We start from the raw sequence: 23,865 nt of genomic DNA on the forward strand, positions 1-23,865 counted from the left end.
AGTCTGTCCTCTCTCCTGAAGTCTTCCTTGATCATCCCAGTCAGAAGTGAGCCTTTCATTCCTCTGAATATTTGTTACCTTTCATCAGGTACGCATTGTCTTTGTACTACAGGGTTTTTTTAAAAGGCTGTATATTTCTAATCCCTCCAATTAGACTGTAAGCACCTACAGGGCAGGGCATGGAGCCAGCAGACGTGAATGAATGAATGAAAAGGCAATTATTAAGGGTTTACTTTAGGTCAAACACTTTGCTAAGCTCTGGAGTAACAAAGAGAAAACGATACATAGTGTGTGCTCTCAAGGAACCCATGCTGTAATTGGAGGAAACAACACATAAAAGAAAGTTTAGCTTCAGGGCAGATGGAAAATTCTAAGGATATAGCAGGAAGTTGGATGGCAAGGCCCAGTGGTCCTTAGGTTACTTGAGTAATTTAAGTGACATTTGAGGAGGGGTGGGTTGGGGAATGACTTCAGGGCCATAGATCAAAGCATATGGTAAAGCCTGGAGGATATTAGCAGGAAGAAAGGTAAGGTCCTTGTCAGAAGAAATGGTGTTGTGGACTACCGTTGAATTTAAACCCTTTGAACAGTCAAGCAGCCCAGACAAGGAAGCAGGGCACTCCCAGTGGTGACATGGGATTAAATCCTGTCTCTGCTACTTATTACCTGTGTGACCTTAGGCAAATTAATCAATCCCTCTGAGCCTCACTTTCATCATTTGTAAAATATGAGAATTGGACTAACTGTCCTCTAAGATCCCTTCTTACTCAAACTTTATATGATCCTATGACCTTGTTCAAATCCTGGTTCTGCCTTGGGCAAGCTATTTTGCTTCTCTAGGCTTCAGTTTTCTCATCTATAAAATGAGTGGACTGGACTTTGTGGCTTTTAATGTCCTTTCCAACCCTAAATCTCTGATTTCCATAGCACCTTGTATGTGGGAGGCACCCAGTGTTTTTTTTTTTTTTCCCTTTTGTTCCTAAACAGATCCAGGGAGCACCTAAATCAAGGCTTAGAATATTTTTAGCTTGGATTTTTGCCATGAGCTAGAGAGCTTGGGAGCCTAGAGATGAGGGGTGACTTGGGCTGGCCTTGATGGAGCCAAGGCAGGGAAATACTAAGGCAATCATTCCTGACAAAGGCTCATGGCTCCCTAGGCATGGCCTTGCAGGAGCTGTTGCCAGGGGAAAATCATCGTGGTTCTATTTTGGGCTGAAAACTTCACTGGGAGAAGTAATGGGTAGTAGATCAGCTCCATCCTGAATGTGTGCGAGGAAGATTCCCTTGTTCAGAGCCAGAGTGAATCTGCTTAGATCCCCTCCTTTCCTTCCTCTCCTGGCTTTTACACTGAGAAGAAGCCCATTTGAAATGAGACCTCTTTCATAGACCTCAGCCTCTATCTCCTTTAAAATACCCACTCCCCACCTAAATCTTGGGTGAATGAACTGAGGGTCAGAGAGATCAAGTGACTTGACCATGGTTGTTTGGCCAGTAGATGTCAAAGGCAGGATTCGAACCTAGAACCTAGAGAACCAAGTACTCCAAATATAGACATCTTTCCTTTATTCCCCACTGTGCCCTGTGCCCCGACTGAAAGAACTTTACAAAGGTTTCTCTCCACTTCTCCTTCATCTTCTCAGCCCCTGATGTTGGGCTCCATTCTTTTGGGGAAGAGGATGAGCTAGAGCTAATCCTACCTTGCTATGTGATTATGGCAAATCACTTCCTGATTCAATTCAATGCAATTCATGTTACTGTAGCATCACAGATTTGAAGATGGAAAGGGCCTTAGAGGTCTATCCTTAGAGATTAATTCTTGTTTTATAGATGAGGACATTGAGATTCATAGAGGTGAAAGGATTTGTCCAAAATCAAAGAGTTAATACGTGACAGAGTTGGGATTCAAAATTGGGTCCTTTATTCCAAAGCCCATTTACCATACAATTGTTGTTTAGTCCTTTCAGTCATGTCTGACTCTCCGTGACCCCATTTGGGGTTTTCTTGGCAAAGATATTGGAGGGGCTTGCCATTTCCTTCTCCAGCTCATTTTGCAGATGAGGAAACTGAGGCAAACAGGTGAATCCTAACCCAGATTATGAAGGTTTATGCCATGACAGGCAGACACTAAGGGACACCAGGGTCACATAGCTAATAGGTGTCTGAGGCCAGATTTGAATGCAGGAAGAGGAGTCTTCCTAACTTGAGGCCCAGCACTCTGGTTACTGTGCCACACAGCTGCCCATACCACACAATTCAACAAGTATTCATTAAGGGTTTGTTATGTGTTAGGCACTGAGTTCTAGATACAAGGACAAAAAGGAAACAGTTTCTCCCTTCAAAGAACTTACATTCCCCAGGGTGGGGGTGGGGGGGATGTTTCGGTAGTTTATTGTCTATAAAATAAGAGAGCTAGACTCTATGATCTTCCCAGGTCCCTTCCAGCTATTATATTCCATGATTGTCAAGTTTATAAGACTGGAATTCTTTGGGAATTCTTGCCCCAGCTGCTTAAGCGAGATTCTTAGTCATAGCAGGCTGCTTTATGCTCTAGCTCAGCACTAGTGAAATGAGATCAGGAAAGCACAATGGAATGATAGTCTCATAATTATTTTCCCCCTCTTGGCCCATTGGTTCCTGAACTGGGATTTGGAGACTTCTTGGCAGCTAGCATCGGTTTCTTCATGCTTGACTTTGGAGGCAAGGATCCCCATTAATTATATCCACACATGGATGACAGAAGAGGGATGGATTAAATAGCATATGATTCTAATATGGAACAGCCAATAGGGGCAGGAAACAGAAGACTTCTCCCCTCCCTTGAGTGAATTCTCAGCAGTCAATGGCGTAGACTTGATGTTTTCTGTATCTCACCCAGAGGATAAATGTGATTGGTTTGCTCCTTTGCCTGGAGTGCCAAACTAATGAGGTCAAAGTCACTAGCTTCATGTGGGACCAGTCAGTAGCTTCAATTCATTCCCTTGGCCACTGGCTACACACACAGTTTTGTAAGTGCTTGCCATTGGCCAGGAGCAAAGATGCAAGAAGGAGCATAGATGGGTCATGCAAGGGAGTTATTGCTTTTGGAAAAATGCCTCCTAGTGGAAATCAGCATCAGAGGATGCTGGGTTGGTGCTGGAATGGACCTGGGAGGCTATCTTCTCCAAACCCTTTACTTGATAGATGAGGAAGCTGAGATCCAGAAAGGTCATAGGGTTATAGACTCAGAGCTGGAATGGAGACCATTAAAACCTTCTTCTTTTACAGATAGAGAAGCTGAGGCCCAGAGAAGCTAAGGACTTGCCCTAGGTCATACAGGTTGCAGAGCCAGGATTCACACTCAAGTCCTATGACAATCAGCGCCCCAAGTTGGATTTTATTTCAAAGGCTTCATGTACTCCCATTGTAGACTATAAACTCCTTGAAGCAGGGACTCCTTTGGTTTTGCATTTTTTTATCCCAGCCCAGGGCCAAGTAAATGCTTGTTGAGTTGGAGTTACACACACCAACCCCTGTGAGGCCCACTCTCTTAGTCCAGTAAATTTGACTGATATTGGATAAACTCTAGCATTAAACATATGTAAGAAACAAAGACCTGTGTTGTGTTGGAGCTGGTCAGTCAGTGTTGCTGGATGAGGGTTGGAGAGCTGCAACGTTCCTAACCCAGATTATGAGGGTTTATGCCATGAGAGGCAGACGCTAAGGGAGTAGTGACAAGAAGTCTGGGTTTGGGATCTGAAGCCCTGAGTTTAAACTGTGGCCTTGCCATTTCCCTGCTCTGTGACCTTGGGAAAGTTGCCTCACCTCTCTCAGTCTCAGTTTCCTCATCTGTAAGATAAAGATAAAAATACTTCCACTCTCTACCTTGCAAGGCCATTTCAAGAATCAGATGAGAAAATTCCTCAATTAACAAGTATTTATTAGTCACCTACAATATGCCAGGCACTATGTTAGGTGATGGGGATAAGAATAGAGAATAAAGCAAGCCTGACTCCCAGAGAGCTTACAGTCTAATGGGGGAGACAGATACATATTTAAGTGTATACAGAATCAATATATAGAGAATACATACAAATGAATGACAAGATAGTTCGTCGGGGAGGCACTTGTAGATGAGAGGATCTGAAAGGCTTCATGGAGCATGTTGAAGGAAGAGAGGGGCCCTGTGAGGTGGAAGTGAGGAGGGAGTGTATTCTAGGTATGGTGGATGGCTCGATCATGCATGGACAGTGTTTTGTAAATTGTAAAGTACCATCCTACTGTCAAATGTGAAGGTTGCAGTAGTCACTTGGAAACAAGAAAGGATAAAGGGGCACTAGGTTTCTTTGTTCTTGTCTTGCTCATGAAGCAAGGGCCATCCTTTTTGGTTTTCTGATTGATGGTGCAGGAGTTGGGGAGCCAGCTGCCGGCCAAGGGTAAGTTGCAATACTAGGGCTCACACTCTGAGATAATGAAGAGCATCCTGATTGGCTGCTGAGCTGGAGGAGTCACTGAATCAGAGCAAATCTCTTTTGAAAGGGGATCTGCTGGTGCTCTCCAGGTGGTATCATGATTGGTTGGGATGATGGTCTTTCTTTCCCATGGGAACCCCACCAATGGTCCTCCCTTTTTGTATCTATTCTTTCCTGATCTTAAGCAAATGAATACCCTAAGATGGACATATATGAGTTCCTCAGGCAACCTGGTGAATTCAAAAGGAGCCCCAGTGTCTCATCAGATTGGAGTTGGCTGGCAGAAGGAATGGTTTATTGAGGCAGATGCTGGAATGGTTGACTGTGAAAGTGGATTAGAATGAAGTCCAAGACAAGGCTTGGTTTGGACCAGATTTAGTCCTGGGGAGCCGGACTTCTGGTGAGAGGAGGCTCTGCCTTTTCCTCATGGTTTTCTGCTTGTTAAGCCCTTGAAGGTATCTTGGGATGATTTTAATTTAGCAAATTAGATAAAGGCTCATAAATCTAGGGGTGCCTCAAAAGGAGGGAAGCAAAAGCGTACTCAATGTATGATATGAGTCAGGGATGGGACAGGTAATATTCCTACACACTCACACAAGAAAGACTGAACATAAAAAGCTCTAAAGTATACATTAACAGAACAGGATTCAGTAACTGAACTTACAACTACTGTTAACATTTTCTGGGAGGAGAGCTTTATCAGAATATAAAGCAATCTCTACAATAGTTGATTAGGTATTTTAAATTTCATCTCAACTGTGCATTTGATCCATCCCATACCACTGAAGTAGGTGGCATAAAGGATAGAATGTCATACTTGGAGTCAAGGAGATCTGAGTTCAAATCCTGCCTCAGGCACTGTTACTACCTGTGTGACCTTAGACAGCTCATTTAATTTCTCTCAGCCTCAGTTTCTTTGTGTGTAAAGTGGGGATAATAATGGCACCTATCTCATAGGGCTGGGAGGATACAATGAAATAACGTATGGGTAAAATACTTTGTACATCTTAAAGCTGGTTTCCTCTGAGACTGTAGCCATTTTAACTGTCTAAAAGATACTTTTATATATCATCTTTTATACACGTATACATTTTTGATGTCAATTTCTGTTTTCCATAGCATGATGTCTTTCCTTTTGTGAATAAAATTTAAGAACAACTTTTAACCGGATGCCACCATCCTTAATCCTTTGAACTATGTGAATGAAGAGCTCTCAAAACAGAGATGTAGCAGAAGAAATCAAAACCGTGTGCTAACAGGATGTGGTACCTGTCTGCTACTGGAGTTGTTGTCTCAAGGATGCTTTCAGCGAGCCTACCAAAGCTCGTACTCCAATACTTTGTATTCAGTTATAAATAAGCAGTTAATTTATCTACCTGTGTAACAATTTGTGGAACATTAAATATAAGAGTAACCTCTGGATGGCAACTTGCCCCAGGACCATCTCCAGCAAAACTCCTCTGAAGAAAGAAGAGAACGAGATGATCAGTGAATGACAGTAGTGGGCATTCATGTTATGCTTCAAATGCCAAATCCAGGCGGAGTCTGCTTAAGCTCTGTCCTGAGCCCTTTCCTCTTCTCCCTCTGAACTATTTCAATTGGTGATTTCATCAGGGCCTATGGATTCGATGATTACTTCTATGCTATTGATTCTTATTTATTCAGTCCTAGCCTCTTTTGACCGCCAGTCTCACATCTAACGGACATCTTGAACCAGATGCCCAGTAGACATCTTGGACTCACCACATCCAAAACTAAACCTCTTTTCTCTCCCCTCAAACGATACCGTCTCCCAAACTTCTTCGGTACTGCGGAGAGGACCAGCATCCTCTCAGTCACCCAGGCTCCCAACCTAGGTGTCATCCTTGACTCCTCACTCTTTCTAACCCCCTCACCCCATATCCAGTCTATCGCCAAGGACCGTTGTTTCTACCTTTGTAATATCTCTAGTATATGCCTCCTTCTCTCCTCTGACGTGGCCAACACTCTGGTGCAAGTCAACAAGTTAATAAGCATTTATTAAATGCTTATTGTATAGTCAGGCATGGTGCTAAGTGTCAAGGACGCAAACGCAAGCCAAAAGAAAGATAGCTCTCAAAGAACTTACATTCTAATGGGGGAAGGCAACATCCCAAAAGAAGGTGGAAGTGGGAGGGGCAGAGCAAGTGCCCTCTGGGGCTATGGTGGCGACAGGAGCCCAGAGAGTAGAGCCCATAAATGAATAGGGAAGTTCTGGAGAGGGTTGGGGGATATGGGGGGCAAGAGTAATGGGGGCAGGAATATAATGAATTCTCCTATGGACACGTCATGTGATTTGGGATTGGAGTTCAGAAGAGAGTGACTAGAGAATAAAGATATAAAAATCTGAGATGGTAATTATGCCCATGGGAGCTGATTAGTAACCAAGTAAGAGGGCATAGGGGAAAAAAAAATGAGGGCCTAGTTCAGAGGCAGCCAAGGGGCACATGCAAAGTCACTGAGTGAAACTGAGGGAGCCTGGGGTGTAGGCCCTCATGACTATTCTTGGACTATTGCAGCGGCCTCCTGCTTGATCTCCCTGCTTGAAGTCTCTCCCCACTCCAAACCATCCTCTCAGCTGTCAAAGTGATTTTTCTAAAATGCAGGTCTAACTGTCACCCCCTCCCCCCATTCAGTCAACTCCAGGGGCTCTCTGTTGCCTTTGGGATCAAATGGAACGTTTGGTTTTTAAAGCCCTTCATAACATGGCCCCTTCTTCCCAATGGTCTTCTCACACCATTCCACTCTCTAGTGGCATTGACCTCCTTGCTCTTCCTCTCACGTGACACTCAATCTCCTGAGTCTGTATTTTCCCTGGCTCTTTCTCATGCTTGACATTCGCTCCTTCCTCACCATCGCCTCCTGGCTTCCTTCAAGTCTCAGCTAAAACCCCACCTTCCCCTAGAAGTTTTTCCCAGGTGGCCTTCATTTTACTGCCATCCATCTGAGATTATCTCTTGTTCAGTTGTTTTTCAGTTGTGACTAACTCTTCATAACCCCATGTGGGGTTTTCTTGGTAAAGATACTACAGTGGTTTGCCTATTTCCTCCTTCAGTTCATTTTACAGGTGAGGAAACTAAGGCCATAAGAGTTAAGTGATTTGCTCAGGGTCACACATCTACTTCATATCTGAGGCTGGATTTGAACTCATGACTATGAGTCACGATTCCAAGCTCAGTGTTCTATCCGCTGAGCTACCTAGCTGCCCCACTATGTCACCAGTGGCTGATAAGAAAAAAAAATGAAACAGTCCTTGACCTCAAGGAGCTTTCATTCAATTGAGAAAATTAATGACTAGTTAAGGTAAACAATAATCAACACTGGAGAGGCATCCTAGAAAGTATATGCCAAATCTATCAGACAAGCACCTCAGGTTGAACCAGTGGATTTTGCAAACCCACAGAGGGTTTTGGCTTATTCTTTTCCATCAGTGTCCCAGTTGGGGTAGTTGCGGTGGTGATCGCCTGACAGTGAAAAGGGATATGAATCCACTGTAATGAATGAGATCATTTCATTCGGTGGTAGGGAACTTGGGTGTCAGCAATTATCTCATTCACTATATGTAGTGGGGTCACTTTTTGAGTGAAAGCAATTGGGCCATAATTTTTCATCTACCGTCTTAGGGTCTCTTGCATTGGAATCAAGAGGCTATTGAAGAAATTCTGCTCAGTTATTTTGCTCAAGGGGAAGAGTCAGACTGTATTTTGGCTTCCTCGGATCACAGTTTCAGAGCAGTGGAGAAAAGTTCATTAGACACGAGATCCTGAGGCTAAGCACTGCCCTATATGGCCGCTCTGGGGAAGAAGGGGAAGTAGATTCATTTTTAGCCCTGAAGCACATTCTAGGGATGGGGTCTGGGAGGGGAATATAGATTTGAAGTTTCCTGTGCATGACTGGGAAGGCAAATTAGCTTATGGTGTCATCTTAGGTCAGTCACCTCCTGCTTTAAGAAGGGGAAGAGAGGCGCTCAGAAACTCCAAGGAAAAAGAGAAGTTGATTTGACCAGAAACTGACCAGAAGCCCTACTTCCTCAAGGGATGCGATGATTTTCATTGTCTAAAGAAAACAGTCAGCTGATGACTTTTCTTCTCCAGGTATCTGAGAAGAGACATTGACCAGTTAGAGCTACAGTGAGACATGAGCAAGTAAGATGGGGAAGACAGTGGGACAAAATGCCACAGGATGCCTGCTTGAAGGAACTGGGAATGTCGAACTGGAAGAAGAGGAGCCTTGGGGGTTGGGTTCAAATGCTATCTCTGATGCTGACTACCTAGGTGACTTTGGGTAAGCCATTTAGCCCCTCTGGGCCTCAGTTTCCTCATCCATAAAATGAGGGGGCTGGATTAAATGGCCTTTGAGGTCCCTTGAGCTCTCGATCTATGATCTGAGGATCCTCTCACTTTCCAAGGTGACCCAGTAGGATGTTTCACTTTACATCGAGCCCAAATCTGACTCTGTCATTTCTACCCTATTATTCCTCATTCTGTCCTCTGGGCTCAGCAATGGCATGTCTCAGCCTCTTTCCCAGGATAGCCCTTCAAATATTTCTTTAAGGGCTTAATAAGTTCTTTTTCATTCATTCCTTTATTCATTCAGAGAAAACCATCCTGTCCCTCTTAAGTCCCCTCTTCTCAAGGCTAAGTGTATCTGTTGCTTTTAGGTGTTCCTCACAGGTCACGGCCTCTGGTTCCCTTCAGAGTTTGGTACTTGGAACTCCAGACTGTTCTTGGCTTTGGGTCACACAGCCAGGATACAGGAGACGTGGAATTGGAAGCCAGGTCTTTCTGACTTCGAGACCAATTCTCCATCTGCTACACCGAGCTGTCTCTGCTTGCCGATATCCTTCCTAAAATGAATCTCTGCAAATCAGATGTCGGTGGGGTGGGGAACCTGCCGCCACATGTGGCCTTCTAGGGCCTTTTGACGGAGTCCAAGTTTTACAGACCAAATCCTTTCATTAAGGGGATTTGTTCTGTGAAGTTCGGATTCAGTCAAAGGACTACACTTGAGGACCTAGAGGGCCACAGGCTCCCCACCTGTGGATCCCCTTCCATATTCTGGCTGTTAGGTATCTTTTAATGAAGCCCAAGATTTCAATAGGAAATTTGAGAGGCAATGTGTCTGACTAACTGAGCTGGATTCACAGTTAGGAAGACACAGGTTTAAGTTCCACACTCTAATACACGCTGGCTGTGTGACCCTGGGAAAGTCACCTAACCAGTGCTCTTGGCAACTCTCTAAATCAGGGGCCAACTTACATCGGTAGAGGGAGTTTCTCCTACATCCATGAAGTCACAGGTGCACTCTCTGTCCCTCCCCCTCGGCCTGACTGCCTTCTGAGGGGCATTCCAACTCTAACACGATGATCGACGTCCTCCAGCTGCCCTTGGCCAATGGGGAGTGTTATTAGAACGGCAGCTTACCTTGGATACAGAACTTCAGCTCCTTGGGGTCCGTGATCGTCGCTCTCCGAGAGTTCCCTGAACTCTTCTTCTCTAGTAGGGACACCCTCCGCTGTCTCTTGTCCTCTCCCCAGAGGTTGGTGCCTCCATATGCGCTGGGGATGTTGAGTATGGCGATGCTCTCAAGCAAGGTGCCCTTGAGGTCCAGGGTGATGCCGTCACACTGTGGGGCAGATGGACAAGGTCAGGGACTGGCTGCTTTGGGAAGTTGAGCTTCAAAGGTGTGGATGGATTATGAGATCATGTTATCTGTATTCTGCACATGTGCATGTGTGGACACCTACACACACACCCAGGCACCGAAGGTGGGCTGGGTATTCAGGTCGACTTTCGGAGATGGAATGTCCCTATTAACAGAGGCAATGCTATGCAACGGTATAAGGAACACTAGCCTAGGAGTCAAGAGATCTCAGCTCTCACCTCATTTCTGACAGTTACTAGCCACGGGATGGGGGCACAGTGGATAGAGCACTGGGCTTGGAATCAGGAAGACTCATCTTCCTGAGTTCAAATCTGGCTTCAGATTTTACTAGCTGTGTGACCCTGGGCAAGTCACTTAACCTCGTTGGCCTCAGCTTCCTCATCTGTGAAATGAGTTGGAGAAGGAAGTGGCAAATCGCTCCCATATCTTTGCCAAGAGAACCCCGAATGGCGTCATGCCTGAGTGTGTCGGACATGACTAAAACGACGGAACGACACAATAAAGCCACATGATCTTGAATGAGTTCCTTAGCCTTGTGTAATTTTATAGGCTCATGGAAATAGAGGGCCTTCAGAGGCCTTCCATTCTAATTCTCTTATTTATAGATGAGGAAACTGAGGCCCAGAGAGAGTGAGCAATCTGCCGAAGGTCACACACAGGAAGACAGGTCTAGGGCTGGAAGGCATCTCACGGGGGTCATCTGATCCAACTCCCTCATTTTACAGAGGAGGAAACTGAGGCCTGAGGCTTGAAAAGGTTAAGTGATTTACGTCAAATCTGTAGGGCAAGCATCAGAGACAGGATGTGAACTCAGATCCTCTGACTCCAGAGCTTTTCTGCTACACTTTCAATTTCTTCATTTATCAAGAAGAGTTAATGACACCCACTGTCTTGATCTTGTAGGGGTAATTGTGGCAGGCACGGCATAATGGAAAATGGGCTAACCTTGGAATCCCAGGACAGAAGTTCTAATCTAAGCTCTGTTGCTTAGTACCTGTCTGCCCTCCACAAGTCATTACCCCGCTTGACCTCAGTTTCCTCATCTGTAAAATGAAGTGGTTGGTCCAAATGGCCTTTGAGGTCTCTTTCAGCTCTAGACCCAGGATATTGTGAACCTTTTAGATGAGATAATGTAATGGGGCTTCTTGAAGTGCTGGACAACTTAAGGTATTATCATTATGGTATTCATTTTTAATTTTGTGACGTTGAGAAGATAATGAGTTTGCTGAGCTCCTTCTGAGTGAGTCAACAACCTCTAGAGAGAGACGAGGATATGAGATGATGAGACAACAATTCTATGAGAAGAGCCTACTTGCTTACTGAAATGGGGCCTCTAGGCTCCAGATTCTAGGGTGAAGGGCCATCTCCCAGAAAGGATCAGCTATTCTCTATCCAGAGCCTCAGGACTGTGCAGAATTAGGAGCTAGGTGGTGCAGTGGATAGAGCCCTGGGCCTGGAGTCAGAAAGACTCAACTCAAATTTGACCTCAGGCATTCTCTAGCTGTATGACCCTGTTCAAGTCACTTCACCCCCTTTGCCTCAGTTTTCTCATCTGTGAAATGAGCTGGAGAAGGAAACAGTAAACCACTCCAGTATCTTCGTCAAGAAAAATCAGTTGGGGTCATGAAGAATTGGACGTGACTGAAACAACAAAAATGACAAATTCCCGCGTGACTAGAAGACCTGCATCTCAGTCATAGAATCTCAGACCCTCAGAGCTGAAAGGACCTCAGAAGCCACCTGGTTCAATCCATGTTCAACCAAGAATCCCCTTTCAATAGTGGATACCCTGAGGCAGTGAGGTGGTGCAAAGGATAAAGCACTGGCCCTGGAGTCAGGAGGACCTGAGTTCAAATCTGACCTCAGACATATAACACTCACTAGCTGGGTGACTCTGGGCAAGTCACTTAACCCCAATTGCCTCACCAAAAAAAAATAGTGGGTACCCCAACAAATAGCCTTTCACATTGTGTTCACACCCCCTTCTTCTCTGGGTAGGGAGGGGGAGAATCTATCCCTGGCAACGTCTCATTCCACTTTTGGACACCTCGGATTGTTAAGAAGTTTTCCCTCAAGTCGAGACTCTTTTTACCTCTTCAAAATTTCTTTTTTTAATTTTCATTTTTTTTTTTAATTTTTAGGCAGTTGGGGTTAAGTGACTTGCCCAGGGTCACACAGCTAGAAAGTGTCAAGTGTTTTGTCTGAGGCCAGATCTCTTCAAAATTTCTACCCGTTGCTCCTATCTTTTGGGATGAGGATTGAGCACATTTCATGCTTCTTCCATAAGGCAGCCCTCCAGATCCTTGGAGACAGCTACCATATTGCCCATAAGTCTTTTTTTTTTCCCCTCCAGGCTAAATACTCCTACTTCCTTCAACCCATTCTCTTATGGCTTGAATGTGAGGTCCTTCCCTGTCCCGGTTGTCCTCATCTGCATCCTCTCCAACGTCCTTCCTGAAATGTGGCAACTGAGTCCTGAGAACTTAGGATGGTCACCATTCCAACCGCCATTACTCTTGGGCAGGTCTTTACTACCACACACCTGGACTGTAATTGCTTCCTACCTACCCTCTACCTCTGCTGCAACTCGTGCAGATATCAGTTGGAAAAAAGTTATTGTTTTGGGGAACGGTGACCTGCAATCTCATTGTTGTAGAGGACTTCCCATGAGACAATTCCCTCCATCAACACAGATTGGCAATTGTTCTACAACTTACAGTCTTATAAGGGATCTTGGGGAGCCTTCAGATGACACCATTTGCCCAGGGCCACACAGAGTACATACAGAGGTGGGGCGCAAACCCATGTCTTCTTGATTCAGAGAGCAGCCCTTGACCCACCGTTCCAGGTTGCTTCTCATTTTGATATCATGTTCAATTTCAATTCAACACATTTTTTTTTTGAAGCATGGGCATGAATATAAACTCATTTGTAAAACTTTAGAAAGAGCAATGATGGACAGTTCTGAGCAGCTTTGCTTCCTCTAGCAGAGAGAAATAGTGAAAGGTAGAGAAAGTTTGGCAAGCACTCCAACTAAGCCCTCAGCACAATGCCTGGCACACAGTAGGCACTGAGTAAATGTTTATTGACTGACTGAGAGCATCCAAGAATGAAAATGGAAGGATAGTGAACCGAGGAAAGGTGGAAAAGATATTCTGGGACTTTTATAACAAACTTTTCCCCGTCACATGAGAGCCACCAACCGCCATTGGGCTCTAATGTCGCCATCCCAGACATGCTTATAGAAGAGTATAAAGAACACCAAAGACAATAACCGTGAGGAAACCTGACAGATTTGACCAAGCACATGTAGTGGAGATCACCCAATTGTCAGGGTGCTGAGGGACCCATTCACAAAGTATCCAAAGGATGGGTTTCAGGGAGGGAAGGAGAGAAGGCACGTTAGGGTCAAAGACAGCATGAAATGATCACAGATGTTAGGACCACAGATTTAGAGCTGGAGGTCAGACCCTTCATATTACAAATGAGGAAACTGAGACATAGGCAAATTAAATGACTTGCCTAGAGGTGGGATTAGAAACTAGGCCTCCAGGCCTCCAAGTCCAGGGCTGCATTTATTCACTGTACCAAGGGATACTCATTAGCATGAGATAGGGAAGAATGGAGAATGAATGATAAGGGATTAATTAAGGGCTCTTTCACGTGCAAAGAGAAGGAGGAGATGGACAGATTTAGAAGGAGCCTTGTACTGGATCCTTCCACCATTTTCCAAAGCACTGAGCTACCATGCCTTCCAAACCATCCCACATCCTGTCTCCAATGTGATTTGGAGGCACTTTAATTTCTTCCAGGACCTGAGCTTGTTTCAAGGCCCTGTTCTCTGCTGAGTGAATCTGAGGGAGGGGAAGCTGTAAGGTAGGAGCAGAGCCTGCTGGGAAAGAGGTCCTGCTGTCCGGTGCTTAACTGAACTCCTTTCTTCCCCTGTTCCATTTCCATGACATCACCCAGTTGCCCCTGCCCCATCCTGGGGCCTGGGCTTCAGGCAGCAGCATGTGGAGGGCATGGGGGAGGGGATGGAGGCTGGCTCCCTTCCCGAGCCCGGAACAGCTCAGGAATCTGTGCTATGAGGAGGCCCAGAGAGCCCTGCTCTCTCCCCAGGCCTGCCTCCCCCTGCGCACAGTCGGTGGGCACACAGGCAGCTGTCCGGGGCACTCAGTGTTCATCTCTTTTACAAGGACAGCTCCTCCTGTTCTGGTTTCATTGCCTGCCAAGGATGAAGGTTTTGTTTTGTTGTGGGCTTGGTTGGTATAGAGGTAACCAGGATCCAGGATGAGGGAGGTCAAAGCGTATGCCTGTGAAAGTCAAATGCTTGGGAGACTCAGGCAGGGTCTGTGAGGGTTGCTTAGTCCCTCCCTCTTCATTTGCAAGGTCTCTTTCACCTTGAAAAGTCTGTCATTCTAAAGATCAACAATAAAACATTAAAAAATACATAGGAAAAAAGTCTAGAGGGGGACTCAGGGCAATTTTGTTACTACCTTACTAAATTTAAAATATACTTTAAAAAAATCCAAATGCACATTAGCAGAAGCTTAAAATTTCCTATGCAATCCTTTTATTTTTGATTTTTGTATATTGGGATATTTGCGTTGAAATAAATAACTAAACAATACCAAGCAACTGTTAAACACTTACTATGACCAGGCACTGAGGATAAAAGGATGAAAATGTTTATCAATGGAAAGTAAGTTCATAATAATTTAAAAAAAAACCTATTATGCTAGGGAGAATCACAAAATACTTTCTATTAAGGATTTATTCTTGCCACTTATCTCCCTATTCCCATGCCAAGCCACAGTGGTGGCAGTGGGGTATTCGAAGGTGGGGGTGGGAGATGGTGGCATATGTGGAGGGTCGTGGTAGAAGGTGGGTTGGAACCTCGGACCCTTCTGTGGCCCACACCCTGTGAGTTCACATTTTCTCCAATTCTCTGCTGTTGATGACCTGAAAATGGCTCTTTTGAACTCCTATGGGACATCTTCCCCAACTGAAAGCCTCCAACTATTCCATTTTTAAAGGTCTCCAGAGAAAGAGATTCTACAACTTTCTGTGATGACCTATTTCAGTATTCAGCATTCTTTTTGGTCAGAAAATTGTTTTTTTCTGTCTGATCTTTTGTCCCAAGACTGTTCAGCAATCTGACTTTTCTCCTAGCTCTCTCTAGAAACCCATGAGTAGGATATTTATTCCTATTAAATTCATCTTGTTAGATTCAGCCTATCATTCTAACCTGTCAAGATATTTTTGGATACTGAGTCTATCCTCCAATGTGTTAGCTATCCCTCCAAGTTTCATATCATCTGCCAGTTTGTCTTGGTTTTATGTTATTTATTTTAATGTTGATGAATCATGAAATATATGATAGTTCTTATATGTTGTAGGGTTATACAACATATAAGCCCAATATACAGAAAGCTTAAAATATTGTAAAAATTCCCAAGTAGAATAGAAATTCCCAAATAGAAAATATAACTTTTGTTTTCCAATAAACATAATTAAAAACTATACCTTACACTTATTTTCTAGGACTAAGAGATCTTCCAGAGTTGTAATCAAAATAATAACTCTTGTATTTCCTTCTTTCGTGACTCCTGCTTCCAGGTCACCTATATCTGTCATAGTTATCATAGAGAGAAGAGCGGTAAACATTTTCCCTTTCCTTGGTTTTCATATAATTTGGTGTTTTGTGATTCCCTTGTGCAAACTGAATTTCCGTTTGATGTCCACAAACCCATTTTCAATTCCAAATTATGCAGGGTACCTTCAGTATCACAAACATTTTCAAATTGAGCATAAGCCAGTTCTCTTGGACAATGATACACATCAACCATGGGACCGTAATGACTAAATTCCTAGTGCAAGTCTTCAGACCCGGTACTGTAGCCACACTCTTCATCAACAGGGACACATTGGTTTGGTACAAGTAGGACACGGAGATGGTGAGTGGGGAACAAAACACCAGTGGGCAAGAGCGAATCATCTTATCTGCAAATTGGACAAGCTTCCCTTCTCTGTCTTCATCTAAGTCATTGACAAGAACATTGACTAGCCCAGGGAGAAGATTCCCGAAACACTCCTCTACAGATCCTCTTCCGAGTTGGCATTGACTCATTACTGATTACTCTTTTGGTAAGATCTTCAACCACTTCTGGATTCGCTTTACTCTCATGCCACCCACTTTTCTCCGTCTTGTCCTCAAGAATAGAATGAGAAATTTTGTCAATGCTTTACTGAAATCTAAACAGATGATGTTTATAGTATTTTCCTTATGTAGGAGTCTAGAAACTAACAAAAGGAACTAGGATTAGCTGAAAATGACCTATTCTTGATCAAGCCATGCAGGGACTTTGCGATTACTACTTTCCTTTCTAAGTACTCACAAACCATCCCTTTAATAACATACTCTAGAATGTTGCTAAGAATAGAAGTCAAATCCACCGGCCTATATAGTTTAGAGACTCCACTTTCCCTTTTTTGAAAGTCAGGATGGGTTTTGCCTTTCTCTAGGGCTATGGCACCCAAACTGTTCTCTCAGATCTTTTAGAGATCACTCACAGCAAAGAGTACTTTGAATTGATTTTTCAGGGAGTGTGTTATTTTCCCTCTATAAAATGTAAGTTCCTTGATGTCAAGAACTCTTATGTTTTTTGTCTTTGTTTCTTCAGGATCTACTGCAGTGACTGCCACATTTTTATTGTTCTGGATGTGTGATTCTGTTGGTCTGTAGAATTCCCGTTGAGGAAACTTCATCTTCCAAAGGAGATTGAAATTTATTCTGCAACTTATAGTCATAGAAAATTGCTTAAGGGGTAATTTTCTAAGATATTAAGTGACTTTCCCATGGTCCCAGCACCAGTTTGTGTCAAAGGTGGGACTTGAAACCCATCTTCCTCATTCTAAGGCTGACTCTTTATCCATTACACCACACTGTCTGGCCCTTACCAAAATATTGTTCAATGAGTGAATGAATAAATAAATTCTTTCATCTGAGCAGATAACCTAGCCTTTCTTTTATTTTCCTCTTGCCCTTTTGCTTTAGAAAGCAAACAAATGAAAACTTGTTCCTATTCATCACTAGTCCCTGCTCATTCAGGGTTTCAGGGCTCCTGATACTGACATTGGTCTTATAGGACATGGAACCATCCTCAGTTATTTGCCTTTGCTTTCATCTTCTTTATGTTTCTTTTAAAAATCCGATTTTGTCAGTGAGTTCCTTGTGTATCCACATCAGTATCTTTAGGCAGCCACTCCAGGTACAGCACAGCATTTGTCACCAAGTCAGCGATTAAAAAAAAAAGATGAATGGTACAAGCACAGATCCCTGGACACTTCACTAGACACCTCCTTCCAGAGTGACCTTGAACTATTACTGACTATTCTTCAGGTCTGGTTAATCAACCAGTCCTTAAAACCACCAAACTGTATCTGAGCCAAAATGATCCAAACAAGAGCTAATTCCAGTTCCCTCTTATCCCCTTAAAACATTAAAAAAGTAAAAGAATGATTAAAAAAGAGAGGGAAAGGAAAGAATCACAATGAAAATCACAAGAAAGATAGAATAAAATGAGCGAACAACAAAGAAGAGGCCACAATGCAATGAATAAACATAGGTTATAAACGATTCCAGCTACTCCTCCTTGCAGAAAGACAACACTACCAATATCTACAGAAACTATCTCGGAATAAGTGTGATTTAGTGATGAATTAAAGGACTAAAGGAAGAAATAAGGAAATTAACAAGAAATGGAGCTCTCAAAGAAGACCGAAAAAGACAAATAATGGAATCAACTCTTGAGAACAAATCACAGGAATCTCGCTAAAGCCATGGACACTCTGAAAACTAGATGGGCATATTTGGAATCCAAAAATAATGCAGATGAAGCAAAAAAAATCAGAAAAAATAATAAAAAATGGTAAAATTTGACTGAGATCTGTAAAAGCCAAAGCCATTGGCCTTGAAAATAGAACCCAATGATACACTCAGAGAATTATTGGTATCCCAGAAAAATAAGGCAAAAAACAAAAATAATGATAATGATTATTATATTAATACAATAACATTTATACAGCATTTCGTTCTGGGAATAATACTCCAGAGATAAAGGCATTTCATCCCTGTGAAAAGAAAGGATGGTAGAGAGAATCTAGAACTATATACTTACTGAGCTGGGCAAAGGAAGTATAAAAACCGAATCACTGTAAAAATGAAATCAAGGAATATGGGCTTGTTCTGGATCATAGGGTAGGGAGTGGTGATGCTATCTATGTAAGAAGACTGGGATCAACTTATTTCAAGCCAAATAGATGGAAGTGACATGGAGCTATTTTTTCCCCCAAGTAATATGACAGAATTTGATAGAAGGAGACAGATTTAATTATTTTAACCTTGAATGGCAAAATTGCAGTGAATCATTTATTGATCTGTAACCCTAGTGGGTATCTTCATCTTTGCATTTGTTTAATTTTGTATAAATTTGCATCTCTAGTGGACTATATTCCTTTGAGAACAGAGAATGCCTTGTTTTTGTCTTTGTAGCCTTAGAACACTTTTCTTCAGTTCCATTTTTACCTCCTCTAGAAGCACATCTAGGATTGGCTGTGATGTGAGAATCTAAGTATGGCGACTCCATTCTCCCTGATGGTGAAAAGAATTTGTCATAAAAAGTATTTGCAGCTCATTCTCACCATCTGGTTGTTGACCCCCTTCCAATTTCATCTGTAAATTCCCCAAGGATGACTTTGTTTAGTTTTTAATACCAATATTCTACTGGTATCTTCCTTCCTTCCTTCCTTCCTTCTTTCTTCCTTCCTTCCTTCCTTCCTTCCTTCCTTCCTTCCTTCCTTCCTTTTTTCCTTCCTTCATTTCTTCCTTCCTTCTCTTACTGAGTTCATAGAATATTCCAGTTTATGAAGAATTGAAAATGAGTGTTTATCCAGGGAGCAGTGGAAAGGGTGCATGGTAGGTGTGAGTTGGCTACAGTGAATTCCAAAGAATGATGGAGACTAAACTTGAACTGTGTTTAATTCTAGTTATTACCTTCTAAAATATGGACAAACTGGAGATTGTCCAGAGGAAGGTGACTGGGGTGATGGTAGAGGTGGAAACCATTTCTTATGAGAACAGGTCCAAGAAACTGAGGATGTTTAGCCCGAAGACAAGGAGAAGGTTTTGGGGCGGGTAGTGGTGGGGATGGCTTCAAATGTTTGAAGTGCACACATGTGGAAAAGGAATGAGTCTTGCTCTGTGCAGCACTGAAGGACAGACTTGGGACCAGTGGAGTGAATCTACACGGGAGGCAGATCTCGGCTCCAAATGTGCAGAATCTTTCTCACAGTTAGCAACATACAACAACGGAACCTCTTCTTTGGGAGGTAGTGGCTTTCTACTTCTGCAAGTATCTGAACAGAAGCTGGATTGCCACTCCTCAGGGTGGTTGTAAAAAGGAGGGCTTTGAATGATTGAGTACTTACCCAGGTCTCTTTCACAGACCTGCGATTTCAATGGGCTGGGGAACTTTTCTACCAATACAGGTTAGCAGCTGTTTGCAAATTGTAGCCTTAGACTAACGGTTCTTTTTTCGTGTGTCATTGAATCCTTAGGCAATCTAGGGAAGCCTCTGGCCCCCTTCTCAGAATGTTTTTAAATGCCTTAAACATGTAAGAATACAAAGAAAACCACTTATATTGAAATACAATGATCAAAATATTTAAAAAAAAATTATAAGTTAAAAAAAATTACAAGTTCATGGACATTAGGTTAAGAAAACTTGCCTCCGAGAGTAGCCTGGAGCACTGAAAGGTTAAGTAACTTTCCCAGAGTCAAGATGTATCAGAGGCAGGGCATGAACCCAGGTCTTTCAGACTCCAAAGTTGGTTCTATCTACTCCAGTGGTTTGACTTCACTCCAATAGAAACAGATCCACTGCCTGCCTAGTGACTCAGAAAATCACAGATTCATATTATCTATGTTTTATTGTATTTTTATTTACAGTGTAAAATTACATTTTAATCTGGTTTGAGCCACTCAGGAATGTTGAGGGTGTGGGCGTTCAACACCTCTGTGTATGTGTGTATGTATGTATGTGCATATATGTATGTATGTACATATATGTGTATGTGTGCATGTATATATTTGTCTATATGTATGTATAAATATATACACATAACGTATATATATACACACACAGTGTGCGTGTGTGTGTGTGTGTGTGTGTGTGTGTGTGTGTGTGTGTATTTATCTGCTAGGTGATGCAACAGATACAGTGCTGAGCCTGGAGTCAGGAAAACTCATCTTCCTGAGTTCAAATCTGTCCTCAGACTCTTACTAGCTGTGTGACCCTGGGCAAGTCACTTAGCCCTGTTTGCCTCAGTTCTTCATTTGTCAAATGAGCTGGAGAAGGCAATGGCAAACCACTCTAGTATTTCTGCCAAGAAAACCAAAAAACCATTTCTGCCAAAAAAAGTGGGTCATCAAGAGTTAGACATGACTCAACAATATATCTATGTATATGTATGCACACACATGTATACACACACACATATATGTGTATTTATACATACACACACATATATGTGTATTTATACATACACACACATATACACATATACATACACATATACACACATATATACCTATATACCATGCTGAATTAAATGCTAGGGATTCTTCCTGACTCCCGGTCCACGTTCATTCCATCTCTTTTGTGCCACTGACTTTGTGCCACTGAGGGGCAATGAAATTTGGAATGAGGTTTTGATAAGTGGAATTCTGGCCCGTATCTGTGGGCCGAGGAGTGTGGCCTGGCTGGTCCCTTAATGTGACCTGAGGCAGAGCTTCTACGGGTAGAGTATTTTTCTTCCTTTCTTGCTGGTCTCTCTGCCAGCGCCTGGGCAGCTCAATGGTGCTTTTGAAAAAGGACAGCTGGCAGGGGCATTGGCCAGGAGGTTGGACCCAGAACACTGTGCTGGTTTAGGGGAGGAAAAAGGGGGGGACTTCATTCATTTCCAAGGGGGTGGCCTCCAAAACAAAACTGCTGTTTCTCCATATTCTTGCCTCTTGCCTCAGAGCTGGAGGAAGGGCAAAGCTTTGACATCTTTCCTCTTCCCCCATGCTACCCTCCTCAGTTTAAAGTCCTGGCAGGCTAAGCCCTCTTTGCTCAGGAAGAAGAGTAAATATACCTTAGGGGATGTCTGGGCAGCTCATGCTGAGAAAGGGAAGCTTTTCATTTAGAAAGAGAAGGAGCTGCCTGTCTCCAAGAACACTTCAAAGAGGGAGTTCAGAGGCACTTGGTTAGATGGGGTAGTGGATAGAGGTGACTGGATTTCTAAGCCTGCCTTGGATGGTCACCATGGGACCCTGGGCAGACAGCTTTGCCTTTCTAGGCTTCAGTTACTTCACTTGTAAAACGAGGTGGTCTCCAAGGTCCTTCTATATCTACAGCTATCATACTATGATCCTCCTGTGCCATTTATTAGCTGCCTGATGCTAGATAAGTTGCTTAATATGTCTGGACCTCAATTTCCTCATCTGTAAAATAATGAGGGTAGGGTGGCCAAGATAGCCTCAAAAGTCCCTTCCCCTCTCATGACAGCTGGGGCTCTGGTATAAGAGAACCCAGGATTCTGACCCAGTTGCTTCATCGCAGAGCCCCTTCCAATGATCTCATAGACAAGGGACCAACATTCCCCATGTGCACATGTGCCCCCTCACTTGCCCAAGTGTGGGAAAGAGGTGGGAGAAGCCTGGCATTTCCTGGCTCTGGATCAGTTAGCCTGGACTCTCCTCCACTTTCAAAGATCTTAGCAACAATTCGTGTGGGCACGAAAGCCACTGTCTGGCCAGACTAGGAGCTCTGGGAACCATGGAATAATTCAGCAATGCCCACGACACACTGGGGAATTGGGAGCAGAACCAAATCAGAGGATACCAGGCATCCCATCCACTCTTGGCAGTTCCTAGACTCATGTGGATCCCCTGAACACTGAAGACTTCCATTGACATGGTGGTGGGGGTTGAAATTGGCAGAACGGTAGCTGTATTCTGTTCACAGCAATTGATATTCTTTCAGTCCACAAAGAAGGCATCCCAGCTCACTCAATAAATAAGTCATCAATTCTAGAAGAGAAGTGTAAAAAGAGGTATTGTATAGGGATTTCTGGATCTCAGATTCATTGACTTAGAATTGGAAGCTACCTTACAGGGGCTACATTGATTTTGCATATATTTTGAGTGAAAGACAACATTGTGTAGAGGATTGAGAGCTTGGCTTGTAGTCAAGTGTTGCTTTGGACCCTCTCCAACTGCCATGGGGCAGTTAGGTGGCACAGTGGTTAGAGCACTAGGCTTGCAATCAGGAAGACATGAGTTCAAATTTGGCCTCAGATACTTGCTAGCTGTGTGACCTTGGGCAAGTCACTTCACCCTGTTTGCCTCAGTTTCCTCATCTGTCAAATGAGCTGGAGAAGGAAATGACAAACTATTCCAGTATCTCTGCCAAGAAAACCTTAAATGGAGTCACAAAGAGTTGGACATGATTGAAATGATTCAACAAAAGCAAAGCTTTGTGACCCTGGGGAAATCACCTAACTTTCCAGCACTGAGGCCAATGTCCTAACACTGCAAATTGCAGAACAGGTGCCAATCTGCCTTGGCAATCAGTCATCAGCATGTATTGAGTGCTTACTATGTGCAAAGATACCAGGAGTAGAAGGAAGATAACCTTCGAGGGGGAGGTGTAGGAGTCTTGAGGAGATGAGAAGATGGGACTGGGAGGCCGGCTGAACTGAGTCTTAAAAGAAGCCAGTTAGAGGCAATTCCTCAACGCAAACTCCCAAGCTTAATGGAGATCTGGTTACAAAACAAACAAACTGCTGTCTCTGTTTCTGTCCATGTCTGTCCATCTCTCTTTTTTCTGTCTCTTAGGTATATACTTATATGGGAACATGTCAGCTCCCATAGAATTTAAACTCCCTGAGGATGTGTGTCTTTGTAGCCCCAGAACCTGGACAGTTGCCCAAGGTCACTCAGGTAGTAACAGAGCTGGGATGTGGACCCAGGCCCTCTTGTCTCCAAATGCAGCGGTTTCTTTCAGTGGAAGACATTTAGCCCTTGTCCTCGATTCACCATTTAAACAGATTCTTTATCCCTAATGGTCATGTGTGTCCCTTTCTCTCACTGCAGGGCTCTGAAAATTCAATAATACAATGATATATATGAATTAATACAGAAGGCAGTGTGGCTCAGTGGGAACAATGCTGGAAGGAACCATTTTTCGAATCATGGCTGTGACCTTGGCTAAGTCCCTTCAGATCCTCAGGACTCAGTTTTCTCCTCTGTAAAATGGGGTGGGTGGCTAGACCTTCCAGCTCTGACTCTTGTGATGCTATGACTCCATGCCCCAGGGGAGCTTTGGAGGAGAACTCTGTTGTAAAGCCTGGGCAAACACGAGATACAGGTCAAGGGCTAGGAGAAAGAATGGCAGAAGTGAAACGAGCAGTGAACCCACCCATAGGAAATGAGAAAGAGGGAAGTAAGAGAGGTAGAGGTCAGCAATTACTGGCTGAAAATGAAAATTTCTAACCAGGATGTGACAGAAAAAATCTTCTAATGCATAGCATTTGCAGCATAGTGTGCATCTTTCTCTTTTGTTGGGTAAGATTGTGAGGGTAACCTATCTGAGCCATCTTTAAAATGAAGGGTTGAATCAGATGGTCTGAG

General features: G+C 43.5%; 1 protein-coding gene across 1 annotated transcript in view; it reads right to left on the reverse strand.

Moving 5' to 3' along the window:
* The window catches only part of DGKG (diacylglycerol kinase gamma), a 258,329-nt gene that overhangs the window by 49,582 nt on the left and 184,882 nt on the right, over positions 1 to 23,865 (reverse strand). The window contains exon 28 of the mRNA XM_027875364.1: positions 9,890 to 10,091. Within this exon, the coding sequence (XP_027731165.1) occupies positions 9,890 to 10,091 (202 nt within the window). The remainder of the gene's footprint in view (positions 1 to 9,889; positions 10,092 to 23,865) is intronic.

The sequence above is a fragment of the Vombatus ursinus genome, unplaced genomic scaffold (assembly GCF_900497805.2).
Source record: "Vombatus ursinus unplaced genomic scaffold, bare-nosed wombat genome assembly UNPS02014808.1, whole genome shotgun sequence".
NCBI classification, from domain to species: Eukaryota; Metazoa; Chordata; class Mammalia; order Diprotodontia; family Vombatidae; genus Vombatus; species Vombatus ursinus.